This window comes from Drosophila virilis, chromosome 4, assembly GCF_030788295.1.
Source record: "Drosophila virilis strain 15010-1051.87 chromosome 4, Dvir_AGI_RSII-ME, whole genome shotgun sequence".
Taxonomy (NCBI): Eukaryota; Metazoa; Arthropoda; class Insecta; order Diptera; family Drosophilidae; genus Drosophila; species Drosophila virilis.
Window position 1 is genome coordinate 24,404,905 of NC_091546.1, and position 21,477 is coordinate 24,426,381.

Sequence of the window (21,477 nt, forward strand, 5' to 3'; positions counted from 1 at the left end):
ATCTCAGTATCTCACGAAACCGCTATGGCTTCCAAATACAAGATACATATAAAAATTTATTTCTATAAACTTTTCTTTTCAATTTTACCCCTGATTCAGGAACTCGAATACTCTATTTAAAATATGGTCTGCCATCTTACGAATTGAGCTATGATTTATTATACCTCTAAATGAGCTGGTCTTAGCTAATTGCTCAGCTTATTATTCCGTTAATTGTGCATGTTTTAAATAGATTTTATGAATTTCACGCAACAGTTTTTAATTTATTCAAACTTGTAATTTTTTATGGCAATGCTCGTGGCTGTTCTAATGAATTTTTAAACAGCTCTATCAGCTATATAATTCACTATTTTTTAGATGCAGCACCTTGCCAATTAGCCTGCTGACCTATGTAGATGCTATGTAATGCCTGGCTGTAAAGTGATTACAACATTTCGCAGTTAATGGGCCAATAAAAAAAAAAACATATATACGAAAATGTATAATCTCTTAGTAACTGACAAAACAAAATTCAGTCGTAATATTTTGGGAAATTATTAAAAAATGTTGCCTAACTGGAGAATGCTCCTGAATGAATGCGATTAAAGATGGTAGTTATACAACACTGGTAACACTGCAGTAAAGGCGGATTTCTAGATTTCCACAGAGTGTTGCCAGATCGTTGTTGCTGAACCCCGAACTAAGTTGCATCAGGCAATCCCTATCATGTACAGGCAACGTGGGCGGGCGTTGACAAGCTCGATACTGCCAGATAATAGCACTTGGACTGGGTGTATATTGAGTTTCTAGGCTTTACCTTGCAATTGGAAACGTTTTCCTCTTTCGCTTTGTTACGCATACCCAATGAATTTGATCTTTGGCACGCAATTCCCAATGAATTGAGCAAAAACAGCGAATTGTATTTATTATTTTTTTGATATCGCTCCGCTCGTTGACTCACTTTTATATATATATATATATTTATAATCGCTATCAATTGACAGCCCAAACATGCTACGGTTCGTGCCCATTAAGCCCATGTGCAATTTCTGTGCCCCAATATATTCAGTTGATTCGATTTTAAATCGAGCATTTTGCGTCGCACTCGATTGTCTCAGTCGCCGCAGTTATCAGCGTTGGCATTAGGCACGTTATTGAAATGTAGTCGCCGTTGCGGCGATAACAGCTTTCAATAGTTGGCTGGGGGTTAGGCGGGGTTACGCGGGGTTCAAACCGGCCAGATTGCTGGCTATGAAATTACATATGTAGCTAATGTCAGTTGTTTTCATTGTTATTGTTGTTCTGGATGGCATAAAACAAAAACAATAGAAAACACTAAGCAATAATTGAAGTTGATGTTGAAATGGATTTGTGTTCTATTATACACATCAGTGGCAACTGTATTTAATCATATGAGTAATATAGATGCATATATAAATATATACATTGTTTCGTCATTTTGCGCACTCGCGCCTTGGCACACTAATCTATTCCGTACAGTTTTACTAAAACTACATAAAGTATACTTCGATTTATAAATTTCTTAAATATTCTTTGCGGCGAAAACAGGTTTAGTTCGTAACTCCGTATCTTGATGTTATTTAATGTATCTCTTAGAGCTTCAGCGAAATTCTTGATCATAGTATTTATAGTCTGTCTCATTAAATACTTGTACTTGTTTTATGGGTGATTAACTGATAATTGATACAGCCTTAGTAATTATATTTACATATATTTACTTATTAAAACGTGTGTATTGGAAACATAAAAAGTGCCTGAAGAGCTTATTATATTGAAAGATATACACAATAGATAATTTCGAAAATTAGATATTTGCTTATAAGTTAAAAAGGAAAACTTAAAACACAAATATGATGACAAAATCAACAAAAGTAAGTCTTAGTTCGGCATTTAATATTTATTATCAAAGCTCTCATGATCTTTTAGATAACTACAACAAAATCATCATACACTTATAATATCACATAGTCCTTTGAAGAAATATTATTTTATCAACAAAAAAAAAAACTAATGCAGAGAGTGAATTGATTTGATAATAAGTTTACCTCTTTTAAATACTCTCACATTAAAATTAACTGGTTTTTCCTGTTATTTTTTTCTCATATTTACATAAAACGACAATATTATGTCCAACAACCTTCAGCATGTGTGTTATCAGTGTAAAATGATATATGATATGTAGATACTATTATCAGTTTCCACTGATTAATGTTGAAACATAATTATGGCATTGACATTGACTTTCCGTGGATATTTGTTTATGTAAGGACTTACATGAAAACTATGCATTTAAAATTCAATAAAATTGGACATAAATGAATGATTATTAATTCGTATTGTACAAGAATATATTTATTTATGTTGTGCTAGGCACAGGTAATGACTACGAATTCAATGAATAACTATAATAATACGGTCTGCTCTGATATGCATAGATTTTACTGTACTGTACCTTGTCATGATTATATGCTAGATGTTTTATACAAATTGGCATTTTCATAGATCTCTCTTTGAGAATTTCAAATAAATATGTTCGAATTTATATTTAGGAACAAAACCAAAAAAACAAATTAGCTAAAAATAAAATCCAAATTACGTAGTTCGTGCAAAGTTTGCTTTCAGGCAGTCGCAGCAAACAAATACACAAAACATATATATAGTATTCACCTCTTGAAAAATCAAACAAATCTATATTTGTGTACGTGCCAAGCTTTATGTATATGTTGAAAGATATGGATAGAGGTACATCTATTATATATATACATATGTTTATATTTGGTTGAGCTTATGGAATAAGAACTCAATTAATTTCAAATTGTTTAATAGAAAACCTATTGACAACTTGTCAAATAATCCCTAAGCACAAAATCATAAACTAAAAGTATGCGTATATCCTATTTGGAATCCTATAAAATGTCTCTAAAAATCAACATCTCTGACTATTCTGAGTTTCATCTGAATACAAGATTAGAGCAAAGATTAGCAAATGATCATTACAATTTTTAAAATCGTTTTTTAATTGTTTATAAAATCATCATAAGCTTTATACGCAACCGTACATTTTTAATAGAACCTCTCTATGAATATTAATATTCGCGCTACACAAACTCAAAAATACAAAAAACAAGCGCACAGATAGATGTATATATATCTAGATACATATGTATCTATACTTAGTTAACATTTTTCTTGGTGTATTTCGGGGGCTCGACCCAAACGCCGTATAGGTATGTTAATATAAAATGAACAGACTGGAGCTTCATAAAGTAATAGATACATCCGTTTCATTCTACGCCAACAACAACAACGTTGTGTATCACTTGTTGCGCTTATCAGCGGCACTCGAATGAACTTTTTTATGGATTGTCAATAAAAAGTATTTGCGAAAAATGCAAAACAAAATACAAAAAAAAATTCGAAAAAGAAATTGAAAGGGCAAGCGCTGAGGGGTGAGTATTTTTAATCTCAGATTACGAATCGATATGGACAACAACAACAACAACAACAAGAATCTATAACAAGAAACTAAGAAGAAAACATGCAGCAACAATAACAACAACAACAACATGTTCTCGTTTAGCAAAACTAACGGTGACGCAGCATATCAAAAAAATTGAGCTCTAACGATGACGCTGCACAAATTTATGCGCTAACGAGAATTGACAACAACGAGTTGGAAACTCTCTCAGACAACGACAGACACACTGAGCGAGCGAGCTTTATGGCAAAACTAAAGTAATTTATGGCACCACAATATAGAAATTTCTTTCTTTTTTTTTTGGATATATAAAAGCATAAAAAAAGCAAAACAAAAAGCAAGATAAAAAATGTTCATAACAAAATTTGTTTTTGACTTTTTATTCTCTTTAGTGCTCATCTTTTGGTTTCTATCTTTAAAATTGCAAGTATTTGGACTTTTTTTCTCTTTCAAGTATTTTTTTGCAACTGCAAATGACAATTAGCGATTGGGTGGGTTTGTGGGTGGGCTAGTTCTGGCTAGGCGTGAAAAGGGTGTTAATTGGAAGTGTGTAATTAATGTTTGCGAGTTTGTTGAACTAAAGTGTTAAATTGTGTATTTAGGAATCACCGTATGTATATTAGATAAATGAGTGCTAATTAGTAATATACACATATCTCGACCTATACTAATTGTTGAATCATAGTGACAAATCTAAAAATTGCAATTCATTTTTATTTAAAAATAGATATTTTAATCCTAGGCTCAAATGTAAATACATATTAATATATATTTATTAATTATTTTCATTTCTGATACGGATTTGTTGACAGTTGTGACTAATTAATATTTATTACGTTAATTTTATAAGCAACCCAATAATCTTTAGTGTGATTAAAATAATCGGTTATATTAAAATTATATACCATAAACATCATAGACTTATAATATGTTCATGGGTATATTTTAATTGGGCTTATAGACTTATTGAAAAATGTTCTGCTTTTGTTTTTTCATAAATTTCGTATTGTTTTTTCATAATATTCCACAGTCCCCAATGCATACATTAAAATAATAGACGACTTTTTGTTTTTGTTTTTATCGTAGCAGCTTTTCTTTGTGTAGTTCTGGTTCTGTTTCTCTGTGTCTATCTCTTGCCTCCACACACACAAGCCCATAGAGAATTCTCAATTTAAAGCCGGCTTTTTTTTTATTTATTTGCTTATGTGCTTGCCTTCCCGCTTACTTTTGCTTGCGTTGTCTTCAAAATGAGTGCCTTATCTATGTATGTGTGTGTGAGCGTGTGGCTGTCTCTCTTCTCTTCAAACATGCATTCATGTGCGCTCCAAGTCTGGTTTTGAGCACTCTCTGAGAGCGCCACACAGCGACAAAAATATGTACATATGCAAACACAGTGAATTGATTTAAGCGTCGATTAACGCACACAGTCACACACAAACATACACGAATAGAGACAGAGACACAGAGCGAAAGCCGAAACATACGATATGGATATGGGGCAGCGGCACTGGCGTCGCGAACAGTGACAGCGACCGCAGCAGAGGCTTGGCGCTGTGTGCACGGTCAGCCAGCTAGGCAGCCAGCCAGCGCGCTCAGTGAAAAATTTCGTGTCGTCTCGTCGCTGCGTGTTTTCATTAATCAGTAGCACTAAAATGGTGCGCAAGTCCGGTAGAGTTAAAATTCCTACTAGCCGCGACGTTGGCAGTATTCTGTTGCGTGGCAGCAAAGGGGGTGCCAGTGGTGGGCGTGTTAACGATGAGGAGGCAATGGTCAGGCGACAGCACCAAAGGCAACGGCGACGTATACGACGGGACAGCAGCGCCAGCAATTCAGCCTCAAGTGATGGTGTGTGCTCATGTGTGTGTGTGTGTGTTTCGTATGCGTGTATGTGTGTTTTCTTTTTGCTATTTGTGTTATTGCGCGATTTGTTGCCATTTTAATTTATAGTATTTACCTTGTGTCTGTTTTTCTGGTACACACTTATAGAAAAATGTTTGCTTTATAAATATTTTTGAGTAGCTTAAAAAGTCTAAGATCAGTTCCCCTCAAACTGCGCAATTCGAATATTGCATTTTGCGCATGCAAAGAAAGTGAACGTCTAACAAACGGTGAAAAACAATTAACGGGCTCCCCAAACTGTAAGCAGTGCTGCTCAGCTGCGTGTACATGCCTATTGGTCAGTGCTTGTCCAACTGATATTTTTGTGCTGCAATATTGTAATTTTAATATTTGCTCTACAGCACTACAACGTTAAATATAAATATGTACATAGATAGGCTGATATACGCATCTATATACAAATGTTTTCATATTTGTTTTTTTTATTTTTTATTTGAGCGAGTCTGCAGATATTTGACCAGTGCTTTTAAAACTACACGTACGCCTATTGCTTATTTGTTTTGAGTACAATGAATATCAAACTATTGTTAAATTATTTATTTATTTTGTGCGTTTTTTAATTATAATTTTACCTGCATTCTCTCCTGTACAGAATCGGCGGAAAGTCAACTAATGCATGCGGAGGCGCTGCCGGTGGGTCATCCCGCTGGCTCGCCGATAGGTCATGCCCTCAGTCCCAATGGCGTTGGGCTCGGCCTTAGCAATAGCAGCAATCAGAGTAGCGAGAATTTTACGCTCTGTAATGGCAACAGCAACGCCAGCAACAACAACAACATGTACTCACCGAACAACAACAACAACAATGGCAACAACAGCCAACAACAGCAGCAGCAACAACAACAGCAGCAACAACAACAACAACAACAACAGCAGCAGCAGCAGCAGCAACAACAACAACAACAACAGCAGTCGCCCACAGTATGCGCAATTTGTGGGGATCGGGCAACGGGCAAGCATTATGGCGCCTCCAGCTGCGACGGCTGCAAAGGTTTCTTCAGGCGCAGCGTGCGCAAAAATCATCAGTATACCTGCAGGTGAGTGTAGCTACAAGATATGTTCAACGAAAGCATCTAAAAGTCTGCGCCCGCACAGATTCTCGCGCAACTGCGTCGTGGACAAGGATAAGCGCAATCAATGTCGCTATTGTCGTCTGCGCAAATGTTTCAAGGCGGGCATGAAAAAGGAGGCGGTGCAAAATGAACGCGATCGGATCAGCTGCCGACGCACCTCCAACGATGATCCCGATCCGGGCAATGGCTTATCCGTTGTCTCGCTGGTCAAAGCGGAGAACGAATCACGCCAGTCGAAGGCTGGTGCCGCCATGGAGCCCAACATAAATGAGGATCTCTCGACGAAACAATTTGCCAGCATCAACGATGTGTGCGAGTCCATGAAACAGCAGCTGCTCACCCTAGTCGAGTGGGCCAAGCAGATACCGGCCTTCAATGAACTCCAGCTGGACGATCAGGTGGCACTGCTGCGCGCCCATGCGGGTGAGCATTTGCTGTTGGGCCTCTCGCGTCGCTCCATGCATCTGAAGGATGTGCTGCTGCTCAGCAATAACTGTGTCATCACCCGGCATTGTCCAGGTAAGACACAATCTAATTAATTTGTTTGCTAACTTGGCTAAATCTCTCCCTCTCTCTCTCTCTCTCTCTCTCTCTCTCGGCAATTGCAGATCCACATGTCTCGCCCAATTTGGATATATCGCGTATTGGAGCGCGCATCATTGATGAACTGGTGGTTGTTATGAAAGATGTTGGCATCGATGATACCGAATTTGCCTGCATTAAGGCCTTGGTCTTCTTTGATCCCAGTAAGTGGAGTTTTAAATATGTTAGCAGCTGCTATTAGAGATGTAGTCGATCAAAGTTTTGCATTCATATTCCGACTGCAGATTGAACCGCTTAAACGCGACAGAGATTTTTGCATAGATCTCAATAATGAAACCCAGTCCCCAATTTTATAATGTGCACCTCTATTAGATTTTGCGCCAAATAAAACTCATTTGCTTGCTTAATTGTAGATGCCAAGGGTCTCAATGAGCCGCATCGCATCAAATCCTTGCGCCATCAGATACTCAACAATCTGGAGGATTACATTTCGGACCGACAATATGAGTCGCGTGGTCGCTTTGGTGAGATCCTGCTCATTCTGCCGGTGCTGCAGTCGATTACCTGGCAGATGATCGAACAAATACAATTTGCCAAAATCTTTGGCGTAGCGCACATCGACTCGCTGCTGCAGGAGATGCTGTTGGGTGGTAAGTGGCTGCCATAATCCCAACTATAACAGTTTATTAAATATACATATACTTGACTACAAACAGGTGAGCTGGCAGACAATTCGCTGCCGCTGTCGCCGCCCAATCAGTCCAACGATTACCAAAGTCCTACGCATGTCGGCAATCTGGATGGCAGCCAGGTGAGCTCCACACTGGACACTTTGGCCACAGCCAGCAGTGGCACGCATGGCCTGGATCTGGACGTGCAGCATATACAGGCGCTCATCGAAGCCAACAATGCGGAGGATACATTCCGTGCCTATGCGGCCAGCAATGCGGCAACGGCTGCCGCTGCTGTAGCTGGTGCCACGCCCACGGCTGCTGTAACGCCCCCATTAAGCAGCGCCGCCTGCAGTCCCAAATCACAGGAAAACACCTATATGGATGCAACGGCAGCCCGTCAATACAATGTGCAGCACAAGAGTCAGCTAATGCACAGTCCGCAGAGAGTGCATCCCTACCAAAGAGTGGCCTCATCGCCGGTCGATGCCGGCCTGGGCATGCGCAATCCGGCGGATATCACGCTTAACGAATACAATCGCAGCGAGGGCAGCAGCGCTGACGAGATGTTGCGTCGCACGCCCCTTAAAATACGCGCGCCGGATCTGCTGGCGCCCACCTATGTGATGGGTGTGTAGCCCTATATCTAATTTCATATATATTGTCTGAAACTAATCTGTGTCCACTCTTTTTTTCAGAGCCATGTCGCATGACGCTCAAACAGGAGCCCGAAACGGGCTATTAACTGGTGCAATAATCTTAGCTACACACATACACTACTCTACTTCCCAATCCTGCTGTCTCCTCCCCATCACCTCTACAGGCCCCGTCTTGCTAGCTGCTAAGTGCTAAAAAAAAATCAAAACACAAAAACTTACTTAATTGTTATTGCCTTGAACTTTTTGATACCGTTTTTATTAGACTTTAAGTAGGTATTTTGGAAATTGTTGCTTATTTTGTAAAACACGCAATTGCAATCTATTTTTATACATGATTATGATTTTTTTTGAGCTGAAATGAAAAAGAAAATCAAGTCAAAGGATTTGCTCTAAAGTTTATACTAAACATAGCACGTACTGTTGTCAGTTTGTTGGTTATCTTTATTATACATATTATGCAGATATATGTATATATATGCAATACTTTGTTTTAGGTTAGGGTGTTGTTTAGTAGTATAAAATATATAAGTACGTTTAATCGATAGTTGATGAAAAATTGAAGAACTATTTTTATATGAATATATATATAAATATATACTGTATGTATAAAATACAAAATAATTTAAAGTGGCTGAGTGAATAAAAAAAAACAAGAGAAAACAAGTATTGTACACAAATTTTAAAAACTTGTTTTTATGTAATTGACCGGTTAAATTGATCATTTGGTTTATTGAGATAACATTTTCTCTTTAGAATGATATGTTGACAACACTTATTTGAATAACAGAACAGTCGCGCGCCACTTACCGAATTTAACATTTATTAAAATATATCGATATTAATCTAAATCTTAACATTTGAAGAGAGGAACGAACAGGTGACATATCGATGTGAATTCATCGATATAAAGTTAAGCTATCGATGGTTTGACACAGAACTCTCAGCTGACGAACAGCCCAGCACTATTATTTAATGTCATTTCATTTTTCGTTGTGCGCAATAAAGTGAGCTGTTAGGAGACCAGAAAAAAGAGAATAATATCTGCTAAAGCAGAAACAGCAGCTTGTAAAAATCGCTAAATTTTGTAAATTTTGCTAAACAATTTGTAACTGCTAATAAAAACAAAAAAAAAAAAAAAATTCTACAAAATACACAGTGCAAAAGGCAAAGGCTAGACGAAATAGCGAATCAAATATGTTTGGCCATAAATTCATAATATGCACCGCATTGCTCCTGTTGAGCAGCTCTGGTGAGTAAGCCTAAAACTAACCCCCAGTCCGCGTGACGCCCGCAAAAACCTGTGCAACTCTTTGTTCAATTTACTTTTGCTTGTTCATCGCAATTTAATTTCTATTTTGTTTTTTGTTTTTCGCCTATTGGCGTCTCGCTTGCACGCACGTAACCCGTTCGTCGGGCCGATGTTGGCTGTTTTTGTGGTTTTATCTACAAGGGCTGATGAAAAACAACAAAACTAAATCGCATGTAGAATAATTAATACTTATTAAGCGTATGTATGTGCATTTGTGTATGTATATGGGCTTGTGTATTTTGCAGCGCATCGACATTTATCTGGTTTTAGTGTGACACTCTTTTTTTTTTTTCTTGCGGTTTGTGCAGTGTAGGACAAAGTGCTAAAGTAAAATCTAACAAGATGGTGGCTTAGTACCGCTGCAACAAAGGCGAGCACAAAGGCAAAAGCAAATTGCAGCCAGAGCGCTGCTGCAGCTTGTCTCCACTTTATGCACACATACACACACACACATATACACACACAAATGCTGCTGCATATGTTTGCTTGTATTGTATGCTGCGCTTATCTAACCAACAAGAACAACTAGAACGTCGGTGGGTCCGTTCTACCTGCATAGAGCATGAGAAACGCAAATGGCAGATAAAGCAGTTTGATTTGAGGAAAGGTCTTAGCTCTGTCTGCCGCCAGCAGCAATATCCACCCGCCCCCGCATTGCCCCGCCGCACTACACACACACACACACACACATATACACTAACATGCAGGCATATTCAATTTCTCACTTCTGTCTGTCTCTCTTTCCGCTGTGCTCTGTGCCTACACTTTGCCGTCTTCTTTTGTGCCAGGCATCAACTATTTAATTATATTTGATTCACAACAGCGTTTAAATTGTTATTTATTTAACTTACTCGCTTGCCCGAGGCACAACCGCCCCTCTAGATATCCCCCTTATCAGTTTGCCATATGCAGGCATATTTGTGATATCATGTAGCAGCCGGACTTTGGTAATCCCCTCCAGCTAATTGTTGATTGTTTATGGAACTGAACACAGTTGATGATCTGTCATTATTTTGCTACCCTACCCATCGAATATGGGTAAATGGGGTATATTGTTAATAATTTCATTTAAACTTGAAACTGTTTTCCAAAAATGCATCCTTCAAAACAATATTCTAATATTTAAATTTGGTTTTTTATTAGTTTCTGTTGAATCCTTTCGAACCGACTCGAACTGTGCTCTGCGCATATATATAGTTTTTTTATTAAATCGCGTATATAATTGTTTGTTCGTATCAGTTTAGTCTATATTGTATTTATATTTCAATACTCTACGTCTAATCTAACTCTTCGTATTTGCATTCAGCAAACAAAGACGCAGAAAGTGACCCATTATTGTAGATGATATATATATATATATATAAATATTTGTATATTCAAGTATTTAGTTTCAACTGCGGACAAATCAAAATACGTTTATTTCAATCGCTGATAAGATTTGTCACGCATACTTCCATATTTACACGAACACACAGTTGCCTATACTTGTTATAATGCCAAAAAATGCTCAATTTGGGTGTAAATAGATACCACAAAATGGTATATTAATATCAAATATAAAGTCATATAATATAACAAAGGCTAAATTTAAAACTAATTTCATGATTTCGCCTGAGATATCAATATAAAATATATACATTTATAAATATCCTATCTCAAGTCTGTCTGTCTGTTTTTAGGCCAAAGAAACGTGGAATTGCCATTAGAATAATTCATTTGCTGTGGTATTTTCTGTGCTCAGCTTAGTAAATGCCTTGGCTATGTTAACTTTTTCATTTTGCTGCACTTTTCCGTAAAAATGTTGCACAGTGGGAGGAAAAGCTTAAAGAAAAATTAGAAAAGGAATTTGCTTTCAAGTTTAATTAGAGGCTCGTCTTACTCACAATACTCTCGCATGCCCATGGCCAATAAATCTTATTAGCTGGTGCATTTTCCCGGAATTTTCCAGTGGCCTGTCCGTCCGACTGTCCGACTGTCTGACGGGCGCATTTGTTTCGCTGGGCTTGTCTAGTTATTTGCTGTTTGCTGCCGCTTAACTTGCATTTAAAGGTCATCTCTGGGCCGTGTTGCAGTGGCATTGAACTAGAACGCTGGGCACGGACAGCCGGATCAGGGCGTGACTGCAACCAGCTCAAATGTATCTGTGAGTGGGTGAATGTGTGTGTGTGTGTGTGTGTGTGTGTGTGAGTATGGGGGGAGAGTATGCACAGAGTCTAGGGAGAGGGCAAAATAAGTACCCAGGCCTTGCCTAGAAGAACAAACACAATGTACTTATAGTATATTTAAGCCGCGTTGAGTCATTAACAAGCTGGCAAAAGGCAACAATATTTTAAGCGAAATTCTTGTTGACGAATTGTGCGAAATGTAACTTTATTGATGAAAACTGTGCAAAGGCAACAAACAGAATGCATTCAGCCTGTTGTACTCTGTTCAATTGGAGCAGGCGAGTATATTCGTTCGTTCGCAGTCACCAACCCAAGAATCAAGCAGACCCTTCGATCGATTTAATCGTTTATAAAACTGTGCACAGTAGGAAAGCGGAAATAGAGAGTATCTATCAGTTGGATTTGTCCTTGGAAAATCATTTGCTGCCTTTATTTCTGGTAATGGGGCGTGGAAATTAGTACGCAGGTCCAAGGTGTAACCCTTTTTCTTCATTGGGCAATAATCGCTTTAACTAAATTTATGTCATTTGCTGCCACCTTTGCACCCTCCCGCGAACCCCCAGCCCCTCATCGTTGGTCAACGCAACGCTTTCTGGTTATTTGGTTATCGGTTGTCGACTGTGCAAATATTTATATTATTCATCATTATGACTCAGCCTGCGCTCACAGCTGAAGCAGGCAGCCCTAGAGCCAAGAGCGCGGATACAATATAATGAAATATAAAGCGCGAACGAAATAATGTTATTCATTGCAACACGATAATTATATTAAAGTTGACGATTCTGTATGAAATGGCCGCACAGATAGAAAGCGCTGTAAGCTTTGTTTGGATGGATATATATATATATATATATATATATATATATATGTGTGTGTGTGTGTGCACATTTTAATTGAATTATACGTTTGTATATTTCCATAGCTATTAACAGATATCGTGTTAAAGCTTTGGCATACAAAATATTCAGGGGAATATTTATATATTATAAGATATATATTTCTACATACGTATGTATGTAGATAAGCCTTTTAAGCCCTTACATGTAATATAAAAATAATACGATAGGAAATAATCCTAAATAGTAGAATTATCACACTCTCGAACTTTAGTTTAGGTATTCTTAGTAAAGTCTCTTTTAAAAACCACTAAACAATATTTAGTTTCACGAAGACTTTAATTTAAGTATAATTTACATGGAAAGAAGAGCGTGAAGGTTTAATATTCATTTAAAACTGCAGAATGTGGAAAAGTGCATAAAGCTAGTAGACCCAAAAGTAAATCTGATGAACTGATTAACTCTCATGTCATTTACACAAAGATAAGAGTTGTTAAGACACTGTTAAACTAAAAACAACTTTTAAACGCGTCTCTTTTTCTCTTCTTACAGCTTACTCGCAGATTTTTAGCCTCAAGTCGGCAGAATTTCCTGAGGTGAAAGATCCACTTCAATCAAGCACTTCAACATCCACAACCCCTACTTCGATCAGCAGCACGACTACCAAGCCTAAGCCCACTAGCTCGAGCACTTCAACAACAACCACCACCACAACAACAACCACAACGACAACCACTGTGGCACCAACAACCAGCACCGAGGCACCGGTAACCACCACGCCTGCTCCAGTGCCGAGCACCACGCATAAGCCACAACCGTATCCAGCACCAACTGTGGGCTCATGGAACTGCTCTTGCATTATGCTCAACATGGCAGCTCAGCTGAACTTCACCTATGAGACCAAGAGTGAGTCCAAGTCCTAATTCTGTCAAATTATCGAATATTAATTTCTTTTGTATCTCCAACCCATCGCAGGCGGCAGCATGACCAGTGGATTGTACAATGTGCCCAGCAACGCTTCTGTGGATCATTGTTATTGCAACAGCCAGACCACGCAGTCCATGCAGCTTAACTGGGGTTCCAGCATCTCACCGGAATCCTTGGTCCTTCAGCTAGAGGACAAGAACAAATCCATTGCACTCACCTTGATTACTGTCAACATGATGGTGCCCACAGAGGACTTCCCCGATGCTAAGGGTAAGTGCTTATAATATATATGTGGACCGTTTTCTACACCTTCTTGGCAAAGTTGTTGGTAATTGTGGCCAGTGTGCTTGTCAAAAAGTGGCCAAAATGTCCCAAAATGATGCTCCAAATTGGCATTTGAAGAGAGAGGTACATGACATGTAAAGCCAGCTTATTCTAAATCTTCTAGAACGCATTTCTTAACAACGATAATTGTGCATATCACATATTTTACAAACTTTAACTCTGATATAAAGTTTGTGCCAAGACAAGTCCGTTTGTCTGTACGCATCGATTACAGATAACGTCCTTATTTGATATGATGCCTCATAGACACATAACAAAATGTCTTGGATATCGCCAATTCCCTACAAATATGTAAAATGAGGCAAATTGCCAGACAAATCAAGGGCAGATTCGCTTAACTTGAGCATGAGAAAACGAAATTGGGAAGAACTGCATCTGAAAGTGTGTGATAAATTTACCAAGAGCGTGCGCTAAACGGTCCCAAGAGGTTTATTCATATTGTTAAGTATCATTATCGTAATATCGCTATGCAGAGAATCAGACCATTCAGTTGATCCACAAGAGCCAGAACACGGACTTCAAGACGCCCGAGAAGATGTCCTACCACTGCACTCGCGTCCAGATGTTCAACATGTCGGAGACAATCAGCAACAATGAGACCATTGGAACCATCAGCGTCAGCCATGTGCAGGTGGAGGCGTTCCGCAGTGCAAATGCCACTGGGTTCTCCACGGTGCACGACTGCGACAGCTCGGAGACCTCCGATGTGGTGCCCATTGCCGTAGGCATTGCCCTGGCCGCCTTGATTCTGGTCGTGCTCATTTCGTATCTATGTGCGCGTCGTCGCTCCACTTCGCGTGGCTACATGAGCTTCTAAGCTGAAATAGGGCAAGGATAGCTACGCAGCGAGAACGGAGAGAGAGAGAGAGAGAGAGAGGGAGGGAGAGAAGAGAGAGAAAGGAACGGAAGATATACGAATGTCCAGGCAGTTGGCTGTAGTATGCGGGGGTTATTTAGTGCGTTGTAATCTGAGAGAGTTGTAAGATTGATTTTGTAATTGGCAGGCACTGTACGAAAGAAAGAAGGAAATTAGACATCTGTTGTGTAACATACATATATTATTTGTAAACGGTCCTTATAACTATTTGGTTTTGTTTTGTTTCTCGTCCAAATTGATTACGCGCATAGCTGAGAGCAAGAGTTAAATGAAAAATATCAAGCAACTGAAAATCTGTCTGTATGTGTGAACGTGGCATTCTTATACTTATCTTACTTTACTATCTAAATATCAAATGGCATCTTTTTTATTATCACATTTGCGACACAAACCATTTAATTCACAATACGCATATTTAAAAAGAAAATACATTTTATGAACGTGTCAAAGGTGAAATGAAAGCGAGCGAACAGAAATAAAAACGACACTGAGGCAGGTGGTAACGGTTATTACGTGAATGACAACAACAGCAACAAACGAGCGGATAGTAGCATTTTAATTAAATATATATATATTGATTTTAAATTGTAAACTGTTAATTAGTAAACAGCAACAAATTATGTATTATTTGCCACTTTTTGCGTAATAAACGATAAACCAAATTAGTTTCCAATTGGATGCCCACTAAACGAGCAGTGTATCAAGTGAACTATATAGCGTTTCCAATTGGAGCGCATGAAAGCAGTGCGTGTGATACACTGCTTACGCCGGGCAGTTGAACTGCTTGCGCGTTAGCGGGAAAATTTGAATGTTTTTCCTCCTCCCCAGTTCATAAATTCAGTCGTTGTTCGCAAATTATAAAAACGAATAATTATTGAAAACTATATAAATTTTGGAACATTAATGCTTGCAAAATTAATAATAATTACAATCATTTCCAAAATTGAATTAAGAGAATTGAATTTGAGAGATTTTGCACAATATTTATCACTTAGTTTTTATTAAATGTTATTAAATGGGCAATAAGCTGTCGGCGTTCATTTCCGCATCATCATCGGAGTCGTTGCTCTGCTGTGCACGATGCATGCCGGTGCGAGGACGTTCGGCCGGTGGGCCAAGAGGATCCACATACTGTTTGACTAGGAAAACGAATGAAATAAGAATCAACTTCAGGCTTAGGCCGCAACTTACTCGAGTAGGCGTTGCCGCTTTGCAGGAACTGATCGCCATTGTAGCCCACCCGTGAGTTGGAAACGAGTGTTGCCGAGATATCGCTGTTCTCCTGCAGACGCTCCTCGTTCGATGGACGCACTGCTGCGGATATGGAGGAAGATGTAATGAGCTTCAGGCCTTTTAGTGGCGGATTACTCACTTCTCAAACGGCTGCTGCCCCTGCCGGAGGTGGCCGAGGAAAGACGCTGCTGTTGATAGAGCTGTTCGTTCTGTCGTTCCTGCTGCTGCTTGTGCAGTCTGGCATACTCCTGGCCATAGCGTTCGTGCAGCTCGCTCATGCCCAGCGATTTGGTCACCTGCATCAGGGCGCGCACACAGGTCAGGTTGTCCGGAAAGCGCGCATATATCTTCTCGAACATGCCCAGATATTGCTTCGGCGGCAAATAAGAGTTGCGAAAACAGCTGGCAATGCGCAGCATCAAATTCGGATCATTGGGATCCGCTAGCACCGCCCGCTCATAGTAATACAGCGCCTTCTCCGTGGCCTGCAGCTTGATGTAATACGAGCCAATGGAGCTGGCGATGCTGATGTCGCTCATGTTGATGCGATAGGCCTCGTTGTAGTACTGATTGGCCTCCTGATGATCCTGCCGCTGCTCGTACATGCTGCCCACCTTCTCGAACAGGCGCGAGTCAATGTCGGCGGCCGAGATGCCCAGTACCTGCAGATAGGCCTGGAGTGCGCCCGGAGAGGCGCTGGACTTGAAGCCGCCCGCAGAGGCGTTGCTCAGACGCCGCTCCTGCAGCTTGGCCAGCTGGTAATAGACATGACTGTGCTGCACCGAATGCGGCTGCATGAGCTGCGCCTTCAGCAGCTCGAACTGCTCCTCGGCCAGCTCGAAATCCTGCTGCTGCAGCGCCAGCAGGCCCAAATTGTAGTTGGCCTCAAAGCTGCTGGGATCCAGCTGCAAGGCACGCTGCAGCCGCTCCCTGGCCGAGCTCAGATTCTGACTCCGCATGTCCACAATGCTGGCATTGACCAGCGCCAAGACGCTCGTCTGCAGTGCCCCAAGCTCCTGCAGCTGATTGAGGCAGTGCGTGGCCATCTCCAGGTTGCCCAGCTGCAGGTAATCACCAAATCAAACGTTTAAGGATCAAACGGGAGCAGGATTGTTCCGGACTCACGTTAATGTAGATGAAGCTGAGATTCGTCAGCGCACTGGCCGTCATGGAGCTCTCGCTCTTGCGGTCGTACATTTGCAGCGTCTCGATTGCCTGGTTGACATCGTTCTGGCGCAGATAGACGAGCGCCTTGTTTAACTCCAGCTCGTTGGCCAGCCAGGACAGATTCGATGTCCGTATCACCTCAATGCACCAGTTGTAGCCTGCAAATGTGGACCAAAGCAAAAGCTGGATAAGATTAAACTAGGTGGTAGGTTTACAAATATTCAAAGCATTGATAATAATATAACACTATCTTTTCCTTAGATTCCTCTTACTTCTCTTTAATACTGCTGCCTGCAAGAGTCCGAGCCCAATTTGTGGGTATAAAAATATCTTTAAGTTTTTCAAATTATAATTCCAATCGAAATCTAATCCTATCTTTGTATTACAGGACTTTATGCTTAAGGTTTGACAAAGATCAAGATGAAGCGAATGGAAGACTGAAAACGGATTGCCTATTGTTCCAGAGGATATACAACAAAGCAAGCTCAGGAATCGCAGAAGTAAGATCCATTTTAAACCTATTTTTGTTTAATTCAGGGAATGTTCTCTAAAATCCTTAAGTCGCAGGCTTTTTCAAAGTTTGCTTTAGATTATTTTCGTATTCGCATAGTCAGTTCTTACTGTACTCCCTGTACTCCCCATTAAGAGGGTTTTGCCCAAACTCAGACCACAAACTCACCATCATTGTAGTTCTCCTCGATCAGGGGAGAGATCAGATCGACAATCATTGTAATGGAACGCTTCTCCGTGTTGCGCCTTTGCTTTGTATAAATGGCCAGCTCATCCGTTTTGAGAGCCTGCAGGACGTAGAGATTCTTGGCATTCGCAGAGCTCTTGTTGGGTTCGGTCACCTGTTCGTAGGAGCTGTTGCCCTCTGCATCAATGATGGCCACCTCGGCTGCCTGGTTGCCGGCAGCAGGCGTCTGATCCGCGCCCATTTGTCCAGCCTGCTCGGCCTGCTGCTGCAAACGTATTATATTATTCTCGTTCTCCAAGTCGCGCTCGGTTTCGACGGGCTGCACATCGCACAGGCTGCGGAAGGTGCTCTTGATTTTGTTCACGTCGCCCATGGCATAGTAGCAGAGCAGCAGATGGATGCCGCTGCGAATGTCCGCGCGTTCTGACATGATAAACTCAAAACTGGACGCAGCATCCGCATACTGGCCCATCCGCACAAATAATACTCCAATATTCTCGGTAATTTTCAAGCGCAGCTGCTTCAACGTGTTCGGCACCGAATCCAAAGCCATGCGATACATTTTGATGGCCTTCTTGTGCATTCCCATCTTGAAGTAGATGTTGCCCATGTTCAGCTTCAGTTGATTCACATGCGGAAACATTTTGTTCTTGGTCATGATGTTGTACGTGTTCAGGGCCTCAATGTGCATGTCATTGTGCTCGTATTGCTCGGCCAAATTGAAGAATACCTTAATGAAATTTATATTAGCGAGCAGAACTGGTAGAAAATATCCTTCGCATTCTATATTTCAATTTATTTAGCAAGCATTAGAACCTATAGCCGCATTTGGGCTAGTGAAAATCGCATAGAAGGGCAGTATTATTTTTGTAAATGCCAAGAATTTTCTTTTTAAATTAATCAGACAACTAATTGCTAGTATCAGGAACTATTTATGTCATACAAGACTTAACACGCATTCTTAAAAAGTTTGTACCTCCGATTAGAAATTCTTAGACTTATCTAAAACTTCCCTTCCTTTTGCATAACTAAAGAATATTCTAACAGTTTTAGAAAGATCCTATCAGAAATGGAGGTTACAGGCTACTTCTTGAACTCTTACCGCATAGGTCAAGTCGAAGTTGTGAAAAACATTTTCGCCCTGTTTATCCTGTTCATGATGCAGTATGCGATCCAACGAGGATGCATCCTTGGCCTTGTTCAGAGCCTCGGCCAGTGCGGATTTTATTTCCGTATTGGACGAACCACTTGTGCGATTCGAGAAACTGCGCGCTGCCAGCACAATTGAGGACTCCAGGAGTTTCACAATTTTCACCTCCATGTTCTTGTACTTGATCTGTGGACTGTTTGAAAATCATGAAAAATTCATTTAAAGGATACGGAAAGCTGTGAAGTTCGAGTCTACGCACTTAACCTCCTTGGCCGCGTCGACGGCGGCATTGGCCGAGGACAGCGTCTGCTGCTTGACCTTCTCCAGAAAGAATTGATCGAACCGTTGACCCGCCGAGCCGCTCGTGCTGGCCGCATAGCCCACGGCCCGCACCGCTGTCGAGGGTCTGGCCAGCGCCGTCTTGTCGCCGCCCGTGCGACTGCTAACCAGATTGCCCCGCTGAAAAACCCAAAACAACACCCCCTTAAATCTCCGCTCCGCTCTCAGTCAATTCTGCACCTGTTTCTGCACCTACCGAAAAAAGCTGCGAGGTGGGCGGCCTGCCGGCGGCTGTGGGAGGCGGCGGCGGTGCCGTTGCGATCTCCGCCGTGCCTGCAGCTCGTTTGTCTTCCGCTTGCGTAGCACTCATTATCTATTGTTTCTTTCCGTTTATTATTAATTTTCGTGTAGCATTTACTTAACAAAATTCTACTATAATAACATTTGTTGTGATAAGGCGTTGCCCAGGCAATTGGCCGGCCGGTTTGTTGTGGAAATTGCCGTTGCTAAGGGAAAGGGTTGCATAAACGATAGCTTTTTACGATGTTTGCTTATTGCTCCTTAAAATCTCAAGGATGAGCCCATATATGCAATATACCTATCGCAAAGTTTCTTAAATTAGATCACTTCCTCGAATTCCAATCAATTCCTTGCATTATTCATGCTCTTGCAGACTTGAACGGAACAGGAACTCTGCTTTAAATTAATAATTTTACATTCTTAATGTTGACTTTTGGCATTTTGTCGCAATAGCTTCACATTTAGCCAGCTTCGCAGCCTGTTTGAAGAAGAAAGATCTTATGGCCGCAGCAAATTGCCTGCTGAGCCAAAAAAAGTAACACAGAAATGCGAGAACGCACTGCGGACGAAAAATGAACGGCGATCAGAAAATAGAGCAAGCAGACAGCAGACGATCGTGAGAGAAATTCGTATACATGCAAATAATTATTGGACCAATCAGCGATGAGCAACTCCAAGAATTTGAGTGAGCGCACGCATACATATGCATAAGTAGATCGCGCTCTCGTGAGAGGAGAGATTATCTTGAGTATCGCGCTCACACAAATTTTGACTATTGCTTGTTTCTCTTTACAATGATTTCTTTTATATGAACTTATACTGAGAGCGTAGCTTGCTCTGTTATATGGGAGCCGTTGCATGTTAAATGTGCAGATCGGGAACTCCGAGATAACAGAGTTAACAAGATCTTTAACATTTTGGATAAAATTCAGTTTTAGAGTTCCAAACTAAATATAATAAAAATGATTAGGCTCTCACAAAATTAAAAGTATGTTTATAACACTCGGCTCTCTAAACATACACGAGCTCAAAATAAATCTCTATAAAATACTTTAGCGTATTTTATTAACCTGAGACATGTTAATTTAATCTAATGTCAGCTTATGTCTACTTATGTTTTAATTCTTCTTCTTTATCTTTTCAGATGGAAGAATTCAAAATACCTAAGGCTGCAATCTATTCAACAGATTTCCTAGGGTCCAAAAAGGCACAATAATCGGAATTCAGCTACTCGAGATACTACGAAATTTTACTATATTAAGTTAATAAAAAATAAATAAAATAAAATATGGATTATATGGATTTTTTATTTATCTGGAGGATTTTTCTTTCAGCTGCCCCCAATAGCTTCTTTCTTGGTGAATGAATCCTAACAGCAGCTGCTAACAGAGGACTGTTAAAAATGGTGCATGTTAGAAACAGTCTGTTATTCTTGCGGTTTGGAAGGTCATTTCTCCGCGGAGTTATGTCGTTTTGGAACGTCATACCTCCGCGGAGTTATGTCGTTTTGGAACGTCATATCTCCGCGGAGTTATGTCGTTTTGGAACGTCATATCTCCGCGGAGTTATGTCGTTTTGGAACGTCATATCTCCGCCGTTTAAATATCGAAAATAAGATATGTCGTTTTGAAACGACATATCTCCGCCGTTTAAATATCGAAAATAAGATATGTCGCTTTGAAACGACATATCTCCGCCGTTTAAATATCGAAAATAAGATATGTCGTTTTGAAACGACATATCTCCGCCGGAGCTATTATCCGAGATATTAAAAAGAAATCATCGAAAAAGTTTCGATATTCGCACCGACCTCGATTTTGAAAAAAAGCGTGATGATTTGGAAGATCATATCTCCGCGGAGCTATGTCGTTT

At 40.3% G+C, this 21,477-nt stretch overlaps 3 protein-coding genes and 1 long non-coding RNA gene across 8 annotated transcripts in view; 3 read left to right on the forward strand and 1 right to left on the reverse strand.

Annotated features, from left to right (window-relative positions):
• The window catches only part of Hnf4 (Hepatocyte nuclear factor 4), a 28,299-nt gene extending 19,293 nt beyond the window's left edge, over nt 1–9,006 (forward strand). For 2 of the 3 annotated variants that reach the window (XM_032437873.2, XM_032437872.2), the window contains 6 exons: nt 5,970–6,411; nt 6,470–6,966; nt 7,056–7,193; nt 7,404–7,640; nt 7,707–8,291; nt 8,360–9,006. In XM_032437873.2, coding sequence (XP_032293764.1) covers nt 5,970–6,411; nt 6,470–6,966; nt 7,056–7,193; nt 7,404–7,640; nt 7,707–8,291; nt 8,360–8,406 — 1,946 coding nt within the window. In that variant the 3' untranslated portion in view covers nt 8,407–9,006. Of the gene's footprint in view, nt 1–5,051; nt 5,324–5,969; nt 6,412–6,469; nt 6,967–7,055; nt 7,194–7,403; nt 7,641–7,706; nt 8,292–8,359 lie in introns of those variants that run through there. The other variant, XM_032437870.2, reaches the window with a different exon arrangement.
• Nucleotides 9,007–9,302: 296 nt separating this feature from the next.
• Lamp1 (lysosome-associated membrane glycoprotein 1) lies at nt 9,303–15,444 on the forward strand. Its single transcript, XM_002057796.4, has 4 exons — nt 9,303–9,569; nt 13,183–13,536; nt 13,606–13,827; nt 14,376–15,444. The coding sequence occupies exons 1-4, from the start codon at nt 9,515–9,517 to the stop codon at nt 14,717–14,719; spliced, it is 975 nt and encodes a 324-aa protein (XP_002057832.1). The 5' UTR covers nt 9,303–9,514; the 3' UTR covers nt 14,720–15,444.
• On the reverse strand, nt 14,850–19,793 carry nompB (intraflagellar transport protein 88-like protein nompB). Of its 3 annotated transcripts, XM_070209298.1 has the most exons (8): nt 19,562–19,793; nt 19,286–19,485; nt 18,979–19,219; nt 17,859–18,606; nt 17,138–17,337; nt 16,152–17,073; nt 15,971–16,093; nt 14,850–15,918 (listed from the first exon to the last, which is right to left on the reverse strand). In XM_070209298.1, the coding sequence occupies exons 1-8, from the start codon at nt 19,673–19,675 to the stop codon at nt 15,791–15,793; spliced, it is 2,676 nt and encodes an 891-aa protein (XP_070065399.1). In that variant the 5' UTR covers nt 19,676–19,793; the 3' UTR covers nt 14,850–15,790. The 3 variants fall into 3 exon arrangements, with proteins under 3 accessions (XP_070065399.1, XP_070065398.1, XP_070065397.1); XM_070209297.1 differs by having other exon boundaries at nt 14,850–16,090; XM_070209296.1 differs by having other exon boundaries at nt 14,850–16,093.
• Nucleotides 17,394–20,891, forward strand: LOC138911273 (uncharacterized). Its single transcript, XR_011416744.1, has 3 exons — nt 17,394–17,493; nt 17,568–17,679; nt 20,750–20,891. It is a non-coding gene; the product is annotated as an uncharacterized lncRNA (long non-coding RNA).
• Nucleotides 20,892–21,477: the final 586 nt, after the last annotated feature.